The sequence below is a fragment of the Condylostylus longicornis genome, unplaced genomic scaffold (assembly GCF_029603195.1).
Source record: "Condylostylus longicornis isolate FDR11 unplaced genomic scaffold, ASM2960319v2 ptg000024l, whole genome shotgun sequence".
In the NCBI taxonomy this organism is placed as follows: Eukaryota; Metazoa; Arthropoda; class Insecta; order Diptera; family Dolichopodidae; genus Condylostylus; species Condylostylus longicornis.
Genome location: NW_026577993.1, coordinates 570,896 through 595,348, shown reverse-complemented (window position 1 = coordinate 595,348; position 24,453 = coordinate 570,896). Strand labels below are relative to the sequence as shown.

The window sequence follows — 24,453 nt, the reverse complement described above, 5'->3', positions numbered from 1 at the left end:
ATTCATAGGAGTTATTTAAGCCATTCTGAAGCACTTTTGAATTAGCTAATGAAGAAATCCTTTTAAAAATTTTCATATTATCAGCATAAATAAGTACCCCACTGGCTCCAACTTCGAAACATCTATGAATGATGTATAGAAATAATGAATAACAATGATCCCCAATGGCTGAGGCATTGTTATTCAGTATAAATCAGTATAAATAACGTCAGCGTGAAATCCAGCTGCCATGTTATTAGTAAAAATTGAAGTGACCTCTACCAAATTAGTATCCGTGGATTTCTTTTTCAAAAAACCATGTTGCTTCTTTACAATAAAAGGCGTGCAATGGTCGTAAACGGAATCGTATAACACCAATTCGAAAACTTTGGGAATAGCAAATAACTCAGCTATCGGCCTATTGTTGTTTTACCTCAGCCCTAGACTACCTTTTATGTATCGGCCTTATAAAACCTTCCTTCCAAAGAGATGAAAAAAACTCTGACGAATATGATGTATTGAAAATGAAAGCCAAGGGGACAGCCGATGCGGAACAATTCCTTAAAATAATCTCAGGGATGTCATCCGGCCACAGGAGCAAATATAGGCCAAGACCATCAAACTTTTTTTTAACAATACCGGAGTCTGTACTGAAATCCGAAAACGTAGTCCTAGGATAGGTACTGATTTCTTGAAAATTGTCGAAATTTACCACAAAAGACGACGAAGTATTTATATGAATGAGCAAAGTATGCTTGAAAAAATTCACATACTTTACCTGAGTCATTACTAGACGTATCGTTAAATTTGAGAAAAGTCAAGTAACTATCGAACATCCTTCTAGAATTAATGAAATTCCAAAAAGTCTTGGGATTACAAACGATATCTTCCGATATCCGAAAAATATACAAATCATATTGTAACATTACACTTCTCTTAAGTTCAGCGAAGACCTGCTGAAAATCAGAATAGTCCACGAAATTCCGCAAAGCAACTTATTTATACCACAGTTTGTTTTATTATTGCGCAAAGTTCTTACTTCTCGGGTAAGCCAAGGAGAACTGGAATTGATATCTTTGTTCCGAACTATGGGAACAAAGAGGTCGATGGCAGAAAAAACTATCTCATAGAACCTATTCGTCAATAATTCAACATCAGTAACTGCATATACTGAAGAAAATTCATAGGTCGAAAAGAAATTGTTCAATAAAGAAAAATTAGCTCTCTTAAAGTCAAAGCGATAGGAGTGAGCCTTGTCGATGTAAGTTAGAATGTCTATGCTATAAGAAAACGAAAGAGGGGGATGAAAAACGTCAACACTAACCATCGGGTCAGGGCATTCAATAGAAAAAATATTATACCAGTCAGAGGTAACAAATAAATCCAGTTGTTTAGATCAGTTATTGGGAGGAGAAGAGATCTGCTAAAGGCCATTTAAGTGGAGTGAATCAATAAGAGGCATTTCAAAGTCCCCAACACCGCCAATCGGAACCAGATAAGATTCCTCCTCATGAGCACTCCAATACAACTTGGGAATCTTAAAGCCCCTACAGACAATGATCTCATTAGTAACATTGAAACAGCTACACAAGTCTTGTACCTCCAAAGAAAGTTTATTATAAACTTTAGAAGTAGGGTTCGGCGGAACATAACAATTAACTACGATCAAATTATTGATCTAAAACTTAATCCCAACAACTGTGATTTCAAGGAATTCCGAGTTTAAGACCGGAGCCAGGCTTGCGCAAAAGCCATTCCTAAAAGCAATTAAAACTCCTCCACCTTTCGCTGTCCGTGACCGACAAACATCACTAGCAGGCGTCTTCCTCCGGGACCTGTTACAAAGAGTGGTTCATTCAAAGATCTCCTGGATCTCCTTAAAAAAAGGTTTATTCTGGGAGATGACTATAATGACAAACATATTGATTGGGGTTCTAGCTTGACCCCAACAACAAGAAAATCTCGCCAAATTTCATTAGTTTAGAAAATAACTATGATTTGGATTCGGATCATTCTGCAGTTATATTAAATTTAACTGAGACAGTTACCAAGAAACAAAATAAGCCCATGTTGATTAATAAATCCACTGACTGGACTAGTTTTAAAGAAGAGATAGAGAGTAAAATAAACTTAAGAATCAAAGTACGAACCCAAGATGATTTGGATTCTGAGGTGGAGAATTTTAATTGAAGTTTTGAGAATTTTAATAAGATCATAGAAAGCGCTGCCTGGAATAATACAAAACAATATCAGTATAAATCCATGGGTATGACTTATCCGAGAGAAATACTAAATATGATAAGCGAAAAAAGGGGAGCTAGACGCAGATTGCAAAACTCACGAGATCCTGCAGATAAAATTGCACTTAATCGAGTCACTCGATTATCGAGAATCTAAAAAGAAAAATAAGAAAAATCAAAGAAGATTCATTTTATAATTACATTAAAAATTTGTCAGCCGAACAAGAAAGTAATTATTCCTTATGGAGGGCTGCAAAAAATATTAAAAGGCCAATTTTACATGACCCCCCTATTAGAGGAACGAATGGCAAATGGGCTTATAGAAAATAAGCATAAGGCTGAAATATTTACAGATCATCTGGAACAAATTTTCAGGCCAAATGACATACAAACATAAATATTTCAATGGGAAATGTGAGAGCAGAAAATGTTATCGCTCCACTTACACAAAGAGAAATAGTGGAAAAAATAAAAAGTTTAAAGTCAAGGAAAGCACCGGGTTATGATTTAATTACCTCTGAGATACTGAAGCAATTACCAAAAAAGTGTATAACAATGTTGACCTTTTTAATGAATTCTTCATTAAGGTTAAGATATGTGCCTGATGCTTGGAAGGCCGTAGAAGTTATAATGATACCAAAACCTGGTAAACCTTTAAATCAAATCAAGTCTTATAGACCGATTTCTCTTCTACGGCCTGAAATATTATATCTACTCTTTACAAGAGATGTGCCTCAAAAAGAAAACACAATTGCGGTTACATATGCTGACGATACTGAAATTATGGCAGTAGCTTCAAATATTGACAACGCCGCAAGAAACTTGCAGCAGGCAAGCAATAGCTTTGACGCTTGAACCAAGAAATGTAAAATAAAAATAAATGGGACTAAGTCTGCACAAGCAAAATTTACAAATAAAGTTCTTGTAAACCCCCCACGTGTTAATTTAAATGGGGTAAATATTGCGCAGAAAAATGCGGCAAAATATCTTGGAATGACACTGGATGTTAAACTAAAATGCAAGGAATATGTTAAGAAGAAAAAGGAAGAATTAAAATCTTAAGAAATGTATTGGCTCCTAGGTCGCATGTCAAGGTTGCCGATACAGAATAAAATCCTGCTCTATAACCAAATTATTAAACCGGTTTGGTTGTATGGTATCCAGTTGTGGGGATGTGCCAAACAAATACATGTTCAGCGAATGCAAACGTTCCAGAATAGTGTTTTACGGAATATGGCGCATGCCCCTTGGTATGTTCTTTATATAAGTTTTAAATATTTCTCTACGTTTTAAACTTTATGGCTTATATAAGTGGAAACATTTTGTGTTTCAAAACTTATTACTAATTTACAAACCCATTACATATTCTTTTCTTTAAAATTTACCATAAATACGAATAGCCACATAATTATAACCAAAAAATGCAATTATATATACAGAAGGGAAAGGAACGAAATGAACAATTGAACAAGATTTTATAATCGGTCAGTGAAAAAAATAGTTCGTTCAGAACGAAATACTGAAATGAACGATATTGCCTATGACTACTGAACAAACCTTGAAGTACTAATTGGTAGTTTCAATTTTCAGCAAAATCATTTGAACCTTCTCCGTCTCTATTTTAGATTCTTGGATATTATATTTTATGGTTATATAGTATCATAAACCCAGTAAATCCGAATCCTTCCCCAAATGCGTTTTTCACAACAGACATGTATCGACATTTTGAGCTCTTAGAATCTCTCTGAAAATAATTTTTTTATTACATTCTGACGTCTTTTGATTAGCAAGACATTTAACCTCTGACATGTCTTGCATTGCGGGATGGGCCTTTTACTTCTAAGAGACTCAACTTTTATCTTATGTACTTAAGATATGCTATTTATATATTTTGTTTATGTCTTCGGTATAATCGAAGGAGAACATTAAGAGGGGTAACTTTTTTAATTTTATTTATACTATCTACGCATTTGAATCCGATAAAAAAAATCCGGTTCTCAAGATGGATGCAGGCTTCTGACAATTAATTTAATTGGCCTCGTCAATTTATTTTCATAAGTATTCCATTCCGATTTGGCTTCATCAACAGTTTAAGTTAATGGTCTACATTCATTTGTATTTTCATATTTATTTTTTGAGCTTATCATTGTTCATCATGTTTACCTTCACAACAATAATGTCATCTTCGAGGACACTGCTTAGCTGCGTAATTGGTTATATCACTCATTGTTACCGATGGAAGTTTATGCTTTTTAAGTTCAGCATTTTTCCTCGCTGGTAATTTCTTAACTTTAGTGCTATTCACGTCATGTGCCGGTTCTATTTCTGGCGAATTTTAGCTTTTCTCTTCTTTCAGTTTCCTTTAGTCTTGAGAATCCAATCGGTCTCTCTAGCTCACTCTTCCTCATATATTTCGTACACGTGGTAACATTTGAAACTGCATTCTGCTGTCCCAATAATCTTAGATTTTCTGTATTGAATTTACGGATCACTTCTTTCAGCTTCTTACTCAGGTTTTCCCAATCACTTATACGCGAATCGATCATTAGTCCACCTGCTTGATGTAACGGGCTTTTTACATTTCTTTATCGTTTAAGGATTCATGAATTTCTAAGTGCTTCTTTTATTTTCACTTGGGACTTCTCTGAACGTCTTGAACATTTATCCAAGCCCTTGCCGACAGCCGTCGTCTCTACCGATACTTTGTTTCATATCCTTTTTTTTTATATGTAGTATATGATTATTGTATATAACCATGAACCAGTTTCTGACATCATTGAGTTTACTAGATAGGTGACGAACCTACCGTAGTTTTTTCTTTATATTGGATATTTAAGGTTATTTATATTTACTGTGTTTATTTTGTTGGTATTTTTTTAATATCGAATATTATTGTAATATAATTATAAAAATATTTTTTTTATTATAATAAAAAAAATATTTTTATATGTAATGTATATAAAGCTATATAATATTGAATATAATTTTTATAGTGACCTGACTGGGCTCAACTCGAGACCCTTCAGTTAAAGGACCAGTGCAATAACCACTGCGCGATTGATCGGGTCATATAATATCCATACCGCATTTATATTCTTAATATTGGACTTTTCATATTTAGTTGCAAGATATACGGCTATTAATCCAGTCATCTTCTTTCTGCTGCCGTCGTTCTGGTATCAGACGCAGATCAGGAAACTGTCCATCCTGACTCGCCTGGATTTTGTTCGGATTTTAATTAACCACAAGCGTGCCTACTGCGGATATTTCTACTCCCCAAACCACCGGGAACTATATTTGGAAAGTTGTAATTGTGCTTTAGATTCAAATATACGTCACTATTACCGCGAAAGTTGGTTTGCTGGTGTTGATTTAATATTAATTCTTGAAGTTCAGAGCAGTATTCAATATTCTCGAGCAAAAGGGACCATTAAAAAGTTTATTTTTAAATAAGAGTAAGTAAGAGTTTCGAAAATCTTTATAAATTTTAGTGTCACCAATAAGAATTTTAATGCCTTAAGGTGGAATATGCTCTGTAAAAATTCTAATAAAGGAGTTTTCGTTTGGATTGGGATAAATGAATGTTTTTCTAACTAGCTTGATATTTGTAATAATTTGAGTTTTGTAAAAATTAGGATGGAAGTTGAAAGTGGAATGTATTTCACTAACATCAATTTTATCCGGATTTTCATTGATATTAATTTGAATGCGCAAAAGATCAACTGCTGCTTTATTATCTCCCTTAAATTTTTGAGCCACTGAAGGGGTTTATGATTCATTCGAATAGTAATTGGTTGGTGATCCAAACTAATAAAAGCAAATCTTTTGCGATTATTGGGTACACTCAAGTACATTGCGGGTGCGCCAAGCATACCATATAGGATGATTATCTTGTGATATAACAGCAACTATAACAAAATTAGTTAAAATTAATTTTTTGAAAAATCTGGTAATACTACCACAGGGTAGTAGTTAGTAATTTTAAATAAACTGATTTTATTGTCTAAATAAACATAACTGGATTTTCCTATACTGAATCCATAAGACGTTGAAACGCTGCCTGACCATTACTTCAAACTGAATTGCAGCCATAAAAATTCATAATTAGTAATTTCATTCAACGCTGTTTTTTATGTTTTATGGTTTAATAAGCTATCTCGATTTTGTAGAAACTCTTAGCCAAATCGAACAAAGTGAAAAAGAACATACGCAGAGCGCTAAGTTTATCGAAAATATCGTTCATATTCGGTATGAGGTATTCATCGTCTGTAGCAACGTTATTAGGTTTTCCATAGTCGATAACGATACGCTATTTTTGTTCTTTTGATGCGTCCATTTTTTTTTTGACTGCCCATAGTATGTCCGACCATATATAATATTATTTTTACATATAAAAATTTAAGCTTAAAAAAGTTCCAGCTCTTTCACTCGTACACGTGTACAAATATAATACTTTCTTTCTTTATCTTCTTTAAAGTAGAGAGGAAGAATATCACATGAGCAAAACTTTCAAGTTTTATTTTTACAATGGATTTCAGATTTTAGATGTATAAGAATGTTATTAAACCCTCAAAAATTAATCTATTGTAACTTTTTGTCAAATATAACCGTATTGCATACGGTCTTAATAGCCTTCTTAAATTATAACTTTATAGAAGACAAAAACTGTCCGAGAGAGCCATTTCAATATTTTGAATTTCATGGTTTGTTGACGAACTTTGACATAAGTTTAATTATAATTCAATTCGGATCAATGCTTAATGTTCACTTTTCTTAATTGTGATTGTTAAACTCTGAGTTTCTATTGTAATTGTTATTAGAAAAATGATAAGAATTAGTACTACTTCTATTATTTCGGTAAACGTTTGAATTTGGACTATTACTGCTATTAAAATGACTAGTATTCCTAGTATTATTCGAGTTGTTGCTATTATTGTAATTATTTTGATTATTATTGCTGTTATTATTGTTGTTAGTACGAAAATGATTATTATTACTGTTAGGATTTGTAACTCTGATTTTTGCTTGTATTAGAAAAACTATGATTTGGGTTAGTATTATTTGGTTTCGAAGGTTATAACATGTACAGTTCTCTTCACGTAATATTTTTATTTTGGCTCAATAGTTTGCGGATTCCTACTGAAAAATATTGAACAAAGCTCATTCAATGTTAGCTCGCATTTTTGGTTGAGTTGAACTCACCTTTAATTTTATTATTTGACCTAGTAAAATACTTGCTATTTCCTCATAGAGAGCAACACTGTCAAATTTATTTTCAACCAATCGTAGTTCATCCAATATCTGCAGAATACTTTTTTTTCACCAAAATTTTCCATCAAAATTTTTTAATTTCCAACAAAGTTTTGACATGAATATTTATTGACATACCTTGTCCGTTAAAATTTGGCAGCCCGTCGATGTAGTTCAACGGATCAATGCTTAATATAGATAGTGTGATGGTATTATTCTTTTTGTCCTCGGTTGGAATTGTTGAGACCCTGACAATACTACCGGTGCAATAGTATCTCTATTTGTTTAAACTTAAAGAAGATAGTGTAAAAAAAACATTACACGGAAAAAGTGCCGGGAGTTATTCTTTTTCTATTTGCGCAAAATTAGAATCGTAATTATGTTTTTCACTAATATTTTCATATATGCAGTCACTCTCAATATCACTGTTTGATGTCGCAGAGTCGTCACTATATTTCATTGACCGCAGGTCATGATGATCGATAAAAAATCTTTTTTCAAAGTTTAATTTCCAGACATATTCATTAAAATAGAAACAGTGCCAACATGATCTGCTGAAATGAAGTATTCATCTTGAGTATGGGTCGGCAAATGTTCGGAACAAATATTTCCTCCACTTGAGAGACCCCCAAACATACCAACAGCACCGTCTTCGTTCGTAACAGCAAATTCTCGTTGAGCTTCAATTCATTTCATCAAAAGGGGCTGAACGAACTTTCTACAGTATTATCCAAAAGTTTTTGTGTTTCAAGATTAAAGAGAGAAAAAAATTTACATATCAATATTTGAAGAACTAACCAAAAATTTGAAAGTAAAGTGATTTTAATACATAAAATTATTTTAAGTCATGCATTTGAAAAAGTAAATTACAACATATTTTTAAAAAAAATAAATTAAAGACAAACATTTTGTGTACTGAACATGCAAAAATATGATCACTTCTCAATTCAAAAGTTTCTATATCATTTATACGGGTTTCAACTGTTCATGAAGGGTACGAGTATATTAACTTTGGTGTGGAATTTGTAACTACTTGAAGGAACCATCTGCGGTATGGACATGTATATGTATATATTCATGCTCAGCGTAAAATTCTGCGTTGGCTTAGACATGTCTGTCCGACAGGCACGATAACTCAAGAACGAATAATGCAACCGATACCAGTCTTTCACAAGTTTTGTTTTTCTGTGCCAAAGACGAACCCTATTGTAATTGGACTAATTTGGACAACGGGTTTGGGTAGCTGCCATACAACTTAAGGAGTTTATTTTAAATATTTTAAAAACTAATAAAGGTATAAATATGAAATTTTGTCTACCATACAACTTCAAAAGCTAATTTTAAATATTTAGAAAAATAATAAAGTCAGATTCATGAAATTTTGCAGTCGTGTATCCAATTATAGGTCAGATATATTTCTGAAGTTTTGGTGGAATTCCTTGACAGGTTTGAGTAGCTCCCATACAAGTCCAAAGTCTAATTTTAAATATTTGGAAAAATAATAAAGTCGGACTCATGAAACTTGGCAGTCGTGTGTTCAATTATTGGTCAGACATAGTCTTCAAGTTTTGGACTTCTATGGCAGCTCAAACAAAGTTGCTCAACTTTGTTTGAGCTGCCATAGAAGTCCAAAAGCTAATATTAAATATTTAAAAAAATAATAAAGCCAGATTCATGACACTTGACGGTCGTGTGGCCAATTAGAGGTCAGATATATCCGTGAAGTTTCTACAGAATGCTTTCAAAGGTTCGAGTAATTGCTACACAACAATGAAAGGTGCAGGGTATAATTAAACCGGTTAATACCGACTTTGCATTCGGTTTCCGTTTTTACTTATTTTTTTTACTGACCGTATTGTGTAAACAATAGGTAGGTCATGTGATGGCAACAAATTTTGCATATCGAGTTTTCGGTGGGAACGTACTTCTCCATAGTAGGGAAGTGTAAATAAACTATTTTTAGCAACCTGTCGGTCTGTCGGTCTGTGCGTGCACGCGTGTATCTCAAGTTCGGCTGAACCGATTTTGATGAAATTTTATATGTAAGTTTGTTTCCACCATGGCACGGATCGATCAAGTTTTGGTATATATCAGGCCTCGGGAACTGCACTTTTTATCGGGCCTGTTTCACATTTTTGAGCATTTTGAAGAAAGTATTCAACCGATTTACTTCAAATTTTATATATAAGCTCAGCTCGACCGTCCGCAAAAATTCCTAACTTTTGGAAGAAATCAGGCATCAGCAACTGGGCGTTTACTACGGGCCAAATATACATTTTTGTGTATACAAAGAGAAATAACAAACCGATTTCATTGAAATTTAATATATGAATTCCTCATATTAAAGCAATGAACATATAACTTTTTTGGAAAGATCAGGGCTCGAGAACTGATTTGCGGGCCGATTTTACATTTTTCACCATATCCACAGAACAAATTGATGGAATTTCTTGAAATTTGATATTTGAGTTCTGGTTGTTACCGAAACTAACTGGCGAGCATTTCAGGGAATTCGGGTAGCACAAAGCGAAACTCTACTAAGAGCCAAATTTACATTTTTCTAAGTATATTAACTATAAGCTTACTAATGTCCTAAAAATTGGAAAGAAGTATTTAACAGACATTTTTATAATATTCTGTAACACTTTCACTTAACTAGACAATACACATTGCGGTCGGTTATGTGCTGACCACATCAGATTTTTTTAATTTATACTCGTAAAATGTTTTTGCAAATGCTAATTAGCAAATTAGTAACAGAAACTTGTATGAATGAAACTTATAATAAAATACCATAGAACTTAAACCAATTTTAACATTATAAAAATTGCAAAAACCATAAATTTTTTCAAAAAATTGTGAAATCGGGTTGGTTATGAAGTGATTCACAATAGTTTTTTCGAGCTCCCTATTATCTCACATTTAAATGCAAGTTAAAAATATAAGGTATATAATGATAAGTAGTATATCTTATTACGGTAAGCGAAAGACTCAAAAGAAATTGAAAAATAAAGTGTTAATTCTAGTAGTACCACTAGGTTCGACATCCTTTTTTGGTGGATGAGTCTCTGATTCTTCTTCAATTCTGATTTTTAAAGTGTGAGTTTCTATGGTAATTGTTGTTAGAAAAATTATTCTATTATTTCTATTACTGCTATTAAAATGACTAATATTTCTAGTATTATTCGAGTTTTTGCTATTATTGTAATTATTATGATTATTGTTGCTGTAATTAATATTGTTAGTATGAAAATGATTGTTATTATTGTTGGGATTTGTAGATTTGTAACAATGTTTTGGGTTAGTATTATTTTTGTCCTTTTTTTTCTTTTGGGTTTCAAAGGTTATGCATAGTTCCCTTCATGTAATATTTTTATTGTTTACTCAATAGTTTGTGGATTCCTACTGAAAAAAATGGAACAAAGCTAGATCAATGTTATCTTGCATTTTTGATTGTGAGTTAGGCTCACCTTTAATTTTCTTGTTTACTTGTTATTTTCTCATACAGTTAGATTTAAATTCAACCGATTGCAGCTCATAAAATATCTACAGAGCACTTTTTTCTCATCATATTCTATCAAAACTTTTTTAATTTCCAACAAAGTTTTGACACGACTATTTATTGCATTATCTTGTCCGTTAAAATTTTGCGGCATGTCGATGTATTTCAATTGATCAATACTTAATGTAGCCGATTGTGACGGTATTGGTATTTTTATGGACGGTTGAAATTATTGAGACCTTGACAATACTGCTGGTGCAATAGTACTCGTATCCGTATATTTTTATTGTTTTTGTTTTTTGATTATAATTTTGCTTTTATTATTAATTTTATGTATGAGACTGTTCTTGATGGTTAATTATTTTTAATATTTCCAAAAATTTATTGAACATAAAAATTTTGGTTTTAATAATAATTATTTATTTTAGGAATTTATTTTTAACTTATTTTTTATATTAATTAAGCAAATTGAATTACTCTAATACTATAATTGCTTTATTTTTACCAATATTTAAAATTTTTAAACAAACCGTTTCTATATTTTCAAATCCTACCGATTGTGCCTCTTTTTTGTTGAAAACGGAATTTTTGTCTCAACATAAAATTTTCTTTGTGAATATTATATAAATTTTTTTTTCATATACTTTTCTTACATTCGAATTACTTCTACAACTCTTATAATACAAAAAAATCTTATTCTATATTGTCAGCGAATGTTATTTTATTGAATTTGTTCCAAAAAAGCAAATAAAAAAGAAATGCTGCGAAAACTTATGAAAGACTTAATTTAATTAAAGGCGTTTAGTTTAAAGGTAATAAAAGTTTCAAAAATATTGAAAATTAATGTAAAGCGTGAGAACATAAGCTTTAAAATACCTAAACTCTTTATAGAAATTCGATAATTGGAATTGTAAAGTGATAGTAGGAATATTATAGAGTGATAGCATAACAATATGTTATTTTGTTTTGTATCAAAAGATTTTAATTGTAATATGAACATAAGCATATAATTTTTGTTCAGTGTGCTAGAACTTCGTTATCAGAGTCTAATTTTTGATTCATACTCAAAGATATCTAAGTTTATTTATAACAAACTTTAATATAATTTAAAAATATATATATTTCAATATTGAAACAAAAATAAGCGAAATCATAATATTTATATTGTGTTTAAAATATTGTAATTATTATAACATACCCATATACTCCAACAGCGGTTAGTGCAAGTGCCTTATATCTTGCTTGCTCCTCTGTAGGCAAAACAATATCAACACTCCTCGAACGTGTTGCGTTAATATTAGGTACACTTAAAAAACAACTCGATGCTACTGGAAGCAACTCTTCCGTTTTACCAACCGAGGACAGTTTTGAGAAGCAGGAGTCTACAGAAGCGGCACGGTCACGTTTCACATCGGGCACAGTTAAATAAATATCACAAACCTTATTTGTTAATTTTTCAGTCACTAAAATCGGCATGGTACGCTTTGCATTTAATAGATTATTTGAAGGTTCAGGATTTTCAGAAGCAGCCGATGCGGGTGTTTCATCATTTGATATTTTTATATCAATAACGATATTATTTGAAAAATTTTCAAGAGACTCACTCGTTGGTTCAATAAAAACCGCTTCTTGTCGTGAAATTGAACGACGTCTTGACTGAAAGGATCCTTGAGTTAACTCTTGTGTTTCTAAGTCGTCACTTCGCAACGATGACGATTGTTGCGACAGATCTGTATCAAAATTAGCTTCTCCAACAATTTCCTCTGTAGCTAGACATATCGGTGGTGATGGTGTTGGTGGTGGAGAAGAAATTGTGCGCTCTGGAAAACAAAACACTGGCGATGGAGGAGCTGAACGTAATATGTCTGTTGATAAAAGCTCCACTTCATTATAATTTAAAGCAGATAGTGTAAAAGTAATATTACAGGGAGAAAGTGGCGGGAGTGATTCTTTTTCTAATTGCTCAAAATTAGAATCGACATTTTCTGTTTCACTAACATTTTCATCTGTATAGTTACTCTCAATATCACTGTTTGATGTCGATGAATCGTCACTATATTTCAATGACTGCAGCTCATGATGATCGATAAAAAATCTTTGTTCAAAGTTTAATTTCCGCATATATTCATTAAGATAGTAGCAGTGCCAACATGATGGTGGAACGCGCCCTGTAGTTGATCCCGACGCTCTTCTTCCTATAAAAGTGTTTTTTTTTCCTCCACCAACGGTTGTAAAGTTTGGACCCAAATTATAAATTGAAAATGCACTTTCACTACTACTTCCGCTAGCGCTTTTATCTGAATTTTCTGCATTATCACTATGACTTATTCCTAATAATGCTCGGGACTTACTTTCATTTGTATTTGAAGAAATGAAGTGGTGTGACTGTTTTTCTTGAGTATGGATCAGTAAATGCTCGGAACAAATATTTTCTCCACTTGAAAGACCTTCAAAAACACCAACAGCACCGTCTTCGTTCGTAACCGCAAATTCTCGTTGAGCTTCCAATTGCATTTCATCAAAAGAGGCTGAACGAACTTTCTACAGTATTATCCAAAAGTTTTTGTGTTTCAAGATTAAAGAAAGAAAAAATTTTACATATCAACATTTGAAGAACTAACCAAAACTTTGAATATAAAATGATTGGTATACATAAAATTATTTTAAGTCATGCTTTTAAAAAAGTAAATTGCAATATTTTTTTGCAAAACATAAATTAAAGACAAAAATTTTGTATACTGAACATGCAAAGATATGATCAGTTTTCAACTCAAAAGTGAATTTCTTACTATGTGTTTTCTATATCATTTATATGTACATACATATTTCAACTGTTAATTTTTTTTTCAATTTATACTCATTTTAATGTTTTTAATTTTAGCAATAAAAACTTGTACGAAAGATTTTTATTATAAAATACCTTACGGCTTAGACCAACTTTTACAAAAGAGGCAAAAACCAAAAAAATTTTCAAAAAGTTTTGAAATCGGGTTGGTTATGAAGTGATTCACAGCTGCTCTTTTGTATGCAAAAGAGTTTTTGATAAACATGATTGTATAACTGTCAAAGGTTGGGTTCCAATAAAATATATGCTATACAACCATATGATTTAAAATAATGGACGCTTGAAGTTTATTAAATGCATTGCCTACATTATTTTAAAAAACCTAAAATCAAGTTTAGGTTGTACATAAATGAAGTTATATAAAATATAAATTATATATATAATTCTTATCAAATACATAAGAATTTAAATTTATGTAAAGAAATTATTATTTTGTCGTTAAAGGAAAGAATCTGATTTTAATTCTGTATTCGTTATATGTTTCTGCTGTCGAGCTCCGTAAAATTACACATTAAACTCCAGCTTAAAAATATAAGGAAATTAAGTAATTATACTCGTATATTAGTGAATTGCTTTCATGTTGTAACATGTAAGATAATTTTTTTTTTAATTTCGCAATTTTTGAAATATTTAATTTTAATTAAATGATAAGTAGTATAGGATATCTTATACGGTGAGCGGAAAACTCAAAAGAAATTGAAAAGTGCACATTAATGTAATTGATGAAATGTGATCCTATTGTGTGCTCCTGTTTATTTTTTTTTTTTGCCCTGCTCAAATTTCATTCGGCGACTTGTTTCAAAACTAGGAAAGAACTTAAAAGAAACTGTCTTCTTTCATCTTCTTCCAAAAAGTCTTAAACTGCACTAGTGAAAACTAACATTTTAGAATCGCGTAAAAAGAAAAAATTTTGTTTTAGATAGACTGGCGACAGGTTTTATTTAGATATTTCATTTTATTGAAATAAAGTTTTAATTGTTTTTGAAACTTCTGCGCAAATTAACAATTTATTTAACAAAAAAAAAATAACTTATATAAATAAATAATGGAAATTTGTTCATGCAACTGCATAACAGATGATCCAGTTGGTAGAAAGTGGTAGGTCACTGTTTCGAATCCAGTTCGAGGAGCAAATTTTTTTAATTTTTCTCCCTTGATTCGTTCCTTTAGTTATGTCATTCATCTGTTCTGCAGCTGTATAAAAAATTTTCATCCCATAAGACATTATGGGACTAAATCATCCACTTAAAAAATTTTAATCTGCAATCGTCCGCATATTCAACCTCGTATAATTTAAAAAAAATGCAGAAAATTTATTTCGTACACCTAAACACACCAGGGTATTTTTGAAAATTCTTTAATAAAATAAAAGAAAGTAGTAATGATACTTGATAATTAAAGAGATAAAACTGAAAAAAAGAATTACGTATTATAAAAGCAAACTTTAGTTTTATAAGAATGTTTTTTTAATTTAATTAAACGACAGTTACTTTTTGTTTAATTCTACCAGATCGATTCTTCTTTGGTGCGTTTACTTATTTTAATTTGCATGCAATCGGTTTCGCTTCTGGGTCTAAAATTTTTAATAATTTACCAAAAATTCGGTTAGGTTAGGTTAGGTTGCACGACCCCCCGAAGGGTACACCTAGGCCACTATGGCCCGTTGTGATGCTACCGGATCCCCCCTCTCTCCCTCATTAGAACCAGCCCAAGTTCCTCAGAAACCGGCCAAGATCCCTAGCATTTACATTTGCTAGGTCCGTGGCACGCTCAAAAAAATGGGACCCAAGAAACCTCCAAAAATTAACAAAAATTAAAAATTATTTGAGACGTTTTACCGTATTTACCGTTTAGACTCTGAATTCAGTGCATGAGTTTTAACACTACATATATTGAAGATAAGACCCAAAGTAATTATTCCACACATTCTTGGAATTCATAAATAACATCTAAGTCCTTAACAACTCCCTTGTTACTTTTGTTTTGTATATAATATTTGGCTTTGACTTTCAAATTTATTTTAGGTATACATATTTTAGACATTTTTATATGTTTGCCTTCAGTAGTATATATATTTCTTTAATTGTGCATGATGAAGTTGAGTGCATAAAAATTTTATTGCATTACAAGTTTCCTTGCCGATGTGCACAAAATCGGTATCCGAATCCGGTGTCAGTAAAAGAGTTACACAAATATATGTAATTATAATAATTTCAGTTTTATGAATATTTATTATGCATAAGATTTTTCATTTTTAAGAATATAAACTCAATTAATATTTTTTTAATAACATATTTTTGTTAATTTGTAATCACAGTTTCACCATAAAACATTTTTAAAACTTTCAAATAAGAGGCGTAAAAAGTTATTATATCATACTAATAAAAGAATTTGTTCAATTCCAGTGAATTTGTCGAACAATATCATGTCATCCCTCATAAACAATAATTTAGATCTAGTCAATAAAATTAATGCGGAAAGTTAAGTGTTACAAGTTTCATAACTATAAAAAACGGTCAAAAATAACTTATTTTATAATAATGTGCTACGGCCATCACCTCTCCGTATACAAGAACTCAACAAACATTATTTCAAACTAATATTATTTGGAAGCCATTTGATAGCTTGAAACAAAATTAGAAACTCGTAAGTGTTGAGAAAGCGTTTTGGTTTGGGATGAGATGTACCTACAAAAACTATGTAGGTATATATTTGCTCCGTTTTTTGTAAATATCCATATAAACTTCTTAGAAATGTAACTGAAAATTAGTACTTGTGCGCTAAATCGCTTCCACTTCTAATTGCTCTGTAATTGGTAGAAAAAAGATTTGTTTAAGAATAGAAAATTAAAACCATCCCAATGCACCGTTACTAACATCGTAAAGCAGCCGTCGGCAAGCGACCCATGGGAAGCATGTGGTTCATTCAACTTCAAAATGTGGCCTATCATATTACTTGCAAGAGAAAAATATCCTTTAAAAATTTAAAAAAAAATTTTGAGAATTCAATCATAGATAATACTACAGAGTGTTTCAGATAAAGTGGCATATATCCATTTGGCTAGTATCAATTTTTCGGATGCTTTTAACTACATTTAACACGTTATACTAGCAAATCTATTAGAGATAGAGGCAAATGTTATATGGGTTAACTTTGGATCTCATCGTAGCGCATCGAAAAAAAAAAAAATATAATAACAAAAATTTTCGAGAAATTTCGATTTTTGTAAAAAAAAATTTCAAAAAAAAGAAAAAATCCCGATTTTAACGAGCTGTATCTAAAACTATGGCTCGAAACAAATTAACTATAAGACCAAAGATAAAGAACAGTCAATCGCCTATAAGGCAAGCATTTTTTATACGCAGGAAAAGTGTGGTACCTTTTTTTCAACAGGTTGTAGCTCGAAAACGAGTATATTTGCATCCCCATCAGACAATTTTTTGCTGTAAATTGATCAAAGAATAATCCCTGAAATTATTTGCCACCTTATGCGAAACACTCTGTATAAGAAACTCGAGCGCCCCACTCGTACTCATATAGTACATAGTCCTATGCCAGGCTTCTAGACAGAAGTTATTAGGGTTTTACGATTTCGATGTATAAAAATACGAAGGATACATTCAACTATTGAAGTTCATTTTATCATTTCCTGACATACCAGTAATAGCTTCCTGCCAGTTTTAAAGAAAGGGACCTTTTGCGTAAAAAACAAGAATTGAGCTTTAGTCCGTTCGAAACATTCCTCTTCCAGCACGATTGATCCACTGAGAGCTGAGTTGTTAGAGAGCAAAAATTTTTGACGGCAAGAAAAAAAAACAGTGTAAAAAGATACGAGTATGATGTAATTACGCCAGTGATAAAAAATGTTGAGTCACTGGTATAAATTTTATAAAATCTTTAAAACGCCTTATGTGTAGGTAAGTCATAAGCAAAAAATTTAAATTAATTGAACAAGTAAAAATAACATAAGATTTTACTTATAGTAAAATTTACATGAAATTAAAAAATATACGAAAAAAATAATATTAAGAAAAATTTCGTTTTATAAAATCTCAATTAAAATTTTTAAAAATAAATAAAACTAAATATTAGTTTATTTAATAAAAATCATAACTATAACTTAAAATAATTATTACTACTTAAAACTATATTCTGAATTTAATAAAAATAAAGAATAATTATAAATTATAAACTATGAACAGAGTGTGTTTGATTGGATTGGAATACCCCGACTTAGAATTCTAAAAAAAACACGTCTTATGTAATACAAGTGAATTTGAATAAAAATATTTTTTTTATTATATATAAATATATATATACATACACATATCACATAAATAAAATAACAAAAGCACGCATATCACACCATTAAAATTATTCAAATTAAAATAAAAAAGCAGTTACATAAAAAAGGAAAAGAATACAAAAAAATCTGATGTGGTGAAATCTGACCTCAGTGTGTTTTGTCTAGTTAAATGAAAGTGTTACAGAATATAAAAATGCCTGTTAAATACTACTTTCCAATTTTTAGGGCATTAGTAAGCTTATAGTTAACATACCAGGAAAAATGTAAATGTAATACCCAAATTTCCTGAAATGCTCGCCAATTAGTTTCGATAACCACCAGAACCCAAATATCAAATTTCAGGAAATTTCATCAATTCGTTTTGTAGATATGGTAAAAAATGTAAAATCGTCCCTCAAATCAGTTTTCGAGCCCTGATCTTTCTAAAAAATTTATAAGTTCACTGTTTCAATACGAATAATTAAACCTTCAGTTGTAGACACCTGATTTCTTCCAAAAGTTAGGAGGTTCCGCGTACGGTCGAATGAAGCTTATATATGAAATTTCAAGTAAATCTGTTGAATATTTTCTTCATAATCGTCAAAAATATAAAATAAGCCCGCTAAAAAGTGTAGTTTCTGAGGCCTGATATATCCCAAAAGTTGATCAATCCGTGCCATAGTCAAAATAAACTTATGTACATATAAAATTTGATTAAAATCGCTTCAGTCGAACTTGGAGATACAAGAGTGCACACACAGACAGACAGGTTGCTAAAAATAGTTAATTTACACTTCCCTACCATGGAGAAGTGCGTACCTATTGTAAACATAATGCGGTAGGTAAAAATAAGAAAGAAGAAAGCAATAAAAAAAGGTATTCACGCAAGAATCACGCCAAAATTCTATAAATTATAACATATTATTCAATATGTGAAATTTTCTTTTTTTTTAAATAGGAAAATGTACATTTAATTTTTATTTAAAATTTTGTTTTATAATTGGAAATTTTTGAATAATATATTCGTATAGACATATATTTTCACAATTTCATTTGCACGTAATAAAGATTGTTTTAGATTAAATTTTTATGAATAATTTAAACGTATATAAAGGTTTTATTGTTGTCACTGAGCGAATCATAATTTGATCACTATTCTCAGTTTCATTTATACCACCTCATAAATTACCATTATTTGTTTCGATTGAAACCATTTCGTTTTTAGAACCAACATTATTTGTTATTTTATTTTCAATAGGTATATTTTTGATTTGGTGATAATATAATATGTTTAGATTACGTCTAATAAGTTCGTTGCTCTGATCCGAAATAATATATGATTGTGGTTCATTACAATGTTTAACAATTTTTCCAGGTAACCAGAGGAATTAAGATTTTTTTTATATAAAATATCATCAAGTTCTTTTAAATTTTTTCTACTTCTATTTCTAGTATTTTTTCATTTTATTTTGATTTTTAGTAATGTTTTTGTTATATAGTTCTTTATTATATTTTAAAAATGTTAAATTTTTAGAAAAAGTTGGAATTTTAGTTCTTAATTTTCTGTTCATTGACAATTCAGAAGGTGAATACAAATAATTTTTGTAGTTTGTCTATATTGCAATAGAGCAACATATGGCTCAGATTTCGCATCCGAACATTTTTTTAATATTTTTTTTATTGTTGAACTGATCTTTCAACCATTCCATTAGATCTAGGAAGATAAGGAGACGTTAAAATGTGTTCAATATTTCAAGAAACATAGGATTTTTCGAATTCTAATGATTGAAATGGAGAACCATTATCCGAAATTATAATATTAGGAAATCCATAACGGGAAAAACTTGATTTTAATTTTGTAATTCATATTGACTTGAATATTTTTTTTTTAGAAATGCAATTTCAATGAATTTTGAATAGTAATCAACAAGAATTAATTATATTTTATATTCGAATTCGAAGAGATCTACACCTACTTTGCACCAAGGAGTATTTATTATGTCATGAGAAATTAACGGTTCCTTTACATTCATATTACGGTGCCAATATGAGAATTATTTATAATTCTTGCTAAAGTTTTGCATTTTTCAATGCCTATGTGACCCTCATGTAATAAATTTAAAATTTCGTTTTGAAGAGATTTTGGGATTATTATACGATTTATTTTTAAAAAAATATTATCAACTACGTGTAATTTATCTCTAATATTATAATAATGAATCAACAAAGGATCTCTTAATAATATTTTATTAGTAGGCCACCCATCTTTACAATATTCAACAACTTGTTGCAAAATTTTGTTTTGTAAAAATAAAATTTTTAATTTAATATTCTGTTTTAATTTTATTTAAATCACTTGTAGGAAATTTTATACTTGATTTTAATAAATTGCAATGTACATTTATTTCTTTGTCAAATTCAGGTAAGGACAATTCAGTAAGGGGCGCTCTTGATAATGTATCAGCTATATATAATTCTTTACATGGTGTATCTGAAAGCGAAGCATAATTTTCCGTCCGTCCGTCCGTCCGTGTGTCTGTTTACAAAACTTCTACACCCTTGAAGATAGAAAGCTGAAATTTAATACTTGTATGGATCTTTGCTAGAAACTTATTTCCGTAGAACAAAATTTTTATCTATCTCCCCCCCTTTAGAAGTTATACCCCCGCAATGCCAATTTTTAACTATTTAGTGCAATGAAACCATAAGCATTTTTCAAATTTTGCAAACGCAAAAAGGCAGCGGCTTACTTCCCCTAGTGCGGTATACTATAGGTTAACTTCAGAAAAACAAAATGGCCGTTCAAATTTACCATTATCTAAAGTCCGTTTTTTCCAAATTTTTGATGTCGTTTATCTTCTAGACCCCAGTCTCTATAAGCTTGAAATTTTAAGAGCTTTTAGACGAAAATTTTTTTCCATCTCCACCCCCTCTCAAGTTATCGCCCCTTGAAATTTGCAAAATTTGAATTTTTGACAGTTTATATTTCCGAAATCGCAAGCTTTTTCAAATTTCTATAAACGCAAAAAGCTAACGGTAAATTCCATGACATTAAAAAATATAATTATTTTTCTTAACCCACACAATTAACCCTAAATATATGCAATCCTAGAAATAGTTTCGTTTATGAATAAAAATAATTTTAATGGTGGATACACATAGACTGTATTTTAAAAGCAGTATATTCACTTGTTGAAGGGAAAAGTGAAGGGAATTTTATACAAGGACTTATTAAAAAGTGACTTATACTCACTTTCCACAACCATTGTTTTTCCAAATATAAATTGATGAAACTTAGTGCAACCGAAAAGTACTGCAAAAAATTCCTTTTCAATCTGTGCGTAATTCTGCTGAGATTGTATTAAAGTCGCAGAAGCATAAGCTATTGGTTTGCCTTCCTGAGAAATTACAGCACCTTTACCATTTTTGGGAGCATATTGGATACAGATATTACAAGAGTCTTTCTATTATCATAGTAATACAAAATTGGAGCATTTGTGATTAATTGTTTTAATTTATAAAATTCATTTTCATGCCTACTAGTCCAATGCCATAAAACGTCTTTTTTTAATAATTTTCTAGAGCAGCAGATTCAATTCACAAACCCTTTATAAATGTACTTTGGTAATTTATCATACCTAGGAAACGTTGCAATTCCGAAATAGAATTAGGACGAGGCATATCTACAATTGCTTTTATTTTCGAAAGATCAGGTTTAACACCACTGTCATTAAAAATATGACCCAAAAATGAAATTTTCTGACAAAAAATTTTAGATTTTTCTTTATTAAATTTTAAACCTATATCGCGAGCTCTATCAAGTACCATTTTTAAATATTTATCTTGTTCCATATATATCATGTTTACCATATATAAAAAAATCATCAACAAAAATTATAACTTGGGGAATATCTACAAATTCTTTAATCATTTCGGCATAAAATAATTCACTAGATGCATTTATGCCAAAAGGCAAACGCGAAAATTTATAAGGTCCAAAAGGAGTTATGAAAGTATAAAGTTTTGAAGATTTAATTAACTTAACATCTTTATTTTCAAAATTTCTTAAAATTAAATTTAATTTAATTGATAAATTTAAACATAAAATAGTTTTACAATTAATATTTGTAATGAAAAATTCTAAATCATAAATTTTATTTTAATACTCGCAATTTAAAATACATTGGTACTTTTCCACCATAAACAGTAAAAATATTTAACAAAAATTTGTTTAATTTTACATTTGTATTTAAATTTTTAAGATTTTCTAAAGACAATATATTTATATCAGCACCTGTATCAATTTGTGTATTTATTTTTTTAATATTTATTAAAAAGATTACATACCATTCATATTGATGATTATTTTTCTGTAATGTACCTACAAAATACGAGTATGTTATCTCATTTTCATTGTTCAAAACTGTTGCTGCATTAATGTTGCTGACTGAAGCCTTGTTGTGACACATTTTTGAGAAATGGTTAAATTTGTTACAAAAATTGCATTTAGCACCCATTTCTGGGTACTTGTTCCAATGTACCACTCTACATCTAGAATAATTATTTTTGTTTTTATTAACATAATGCTTTTCAACAGGTTTTTTTTTGAAATTGTGGTGAATATTTTTTAACATTATTGGATGTTGCTGATTTATAATAATTTTTATGACTGTATTCTTGGGTTGTATATGTGGATTTGAAATGTCATTTCGTTTTGTGTTAATGTGTTTTATCATGCCAATAAAAGTCTTGTCTTCATTTACCGCTTCAAATTCTCGAGACTCTTCTTTTGTAACCTCTAAAGTTTTAGAAATTTCTATAATTTATTATAGAAAATTATTTTCAGACGGTTTATTACCTTCATTATGAGTAAGTAGTTTTTTTTGTATGTAATTAAATTGAGATGATAGTCCACATATGAACAAATCCCGAACTAGTCCATCTTTTAAACTAGAAAATTCACAATTTTTGCTTAGATATTTTAAAGAAATAGCAAAATTGTCCATTGTTTCTCCTACTTTCTGTCTCAGAGTGAAAAATTTGTACCTTTTCATCACTAGGTTAACTTTGGGTTTGAAATATTTCTTGAATAGCTCTACCTAACTTTACGTTGGTTAACGAGATGTCAAATAATTTAAGTGTCTCATAGCCTTCCCCAACTATTAAGTGCAATAAAAATACAACTTTTCTTTCATTTGAGCATTTGTTCAAATCGGTTACCATCATGTAAATTTTAAATTGATCTAACCAATTGTTCCATGCTACAGCAATGTTTGTTGATCTAAAGTCGAACGGTGGAATATTTCCATATGATGATAAATATTGTTGAGCACTATATTCTTGCTGGTTATTGTGCTTGATACTTTATTTTATAGCAGAAGCTTGGCACATTCTGATGGTATATATTATTAAGATTATTGAATTTTAATTTTCTGACTTAAATTATTTTATTAGGTTCACACCCGACACCATGTTATATTTTATGTTTAATAAAAATAAATAGACATGTTTTATTTCATGATGTTTACTTTTAGTATATAAGTAGGTCTACATTAAAGTTTAATGTATGAACATTAAAGTTAATGTTTAACATAAGTGAGACTACATTAAAATATATACATATTAATAATGTTACTTATGACATTTGTTATAAAGGAAGCCTCACACTGGTAATATTCCATGTCCTATAAATTATAACATATTATTCAATGTGTGATAGAGATGTCAAAGATAACAGAAAAACCAAATGAGTCCGGGACTCATAAAAACCCGGAAATTGATATGGATAAGCCAATTTCGCATGCAGCAGGGGTAATACAAAACGAGTTTCAACAGGAAGCCGGAGGAGAGCACTAGACTTGCTTCAAGCACTAGTCGGAAGCCGAAGGCGATAGAAGCACCCCAACCTGGGCCGAGTCGGCAATCACAAAGCTGTGACAAAGTCAAGCTGAGTGAATGCATAGGCGAGGCTACCGATGGGGTTATAGTCAAGAAGACTGAAACCTAATATTTGTAACACGAACGACCTCTGCAGGAGCTGCTTTGGAGGATAAGGTGGAGATAGTGATTCATTTTTTGTGCTCATCAAGCAGCTCCTGCAGAGGTCGTTCATGTTAGCGTCCCATTCTCCTGACAAAGGAACTTCCGTCTCTTCCATGACATAGCTCTCTTTCGGATGATGACTTAAATCGATTTATAAAGGACACGAGCTGGTTCAGGTAGGGGTGGGGACATGGAGATCCAGCGGCATCACAACGGGCTTAAGTAGCCTAAGTGTATCCTCGAATGGCCGCGTTAACCTAACCTAATCTAACGTAATATAAAATAACACGTGTTAGATTGTAACTATATT

General features: G+C 30.7%; 1 protein-coding gene across 5 annotated transcripts in view; it reads right to left on the bottom strand.

Annotated features, from left to right (window-relative positions):
* Positions 1 to 24,453, bottom strand: part of LOC129607005 (eye-specific diacylglycerol kinase) — a 198,621-nt gene that overhangs the window by 157,789 nt on the left and 16,379 nt on the right. For all 5 annotated transcript variants that reach the window (XM_055517689.1, XM_055517687.1, XM_055517692.1 and 2 more), the window contains exon 2: positions 12,170 to 13,512. In XM_055517689.1, the coding sequence (XP_055373664.1) occupies positions 12,170 to 13,512 (1,343 nt within the window). The remainder of the gene's footprint in view (positions 1 to 12,169; positions 13,513 to 24,453) is intronic.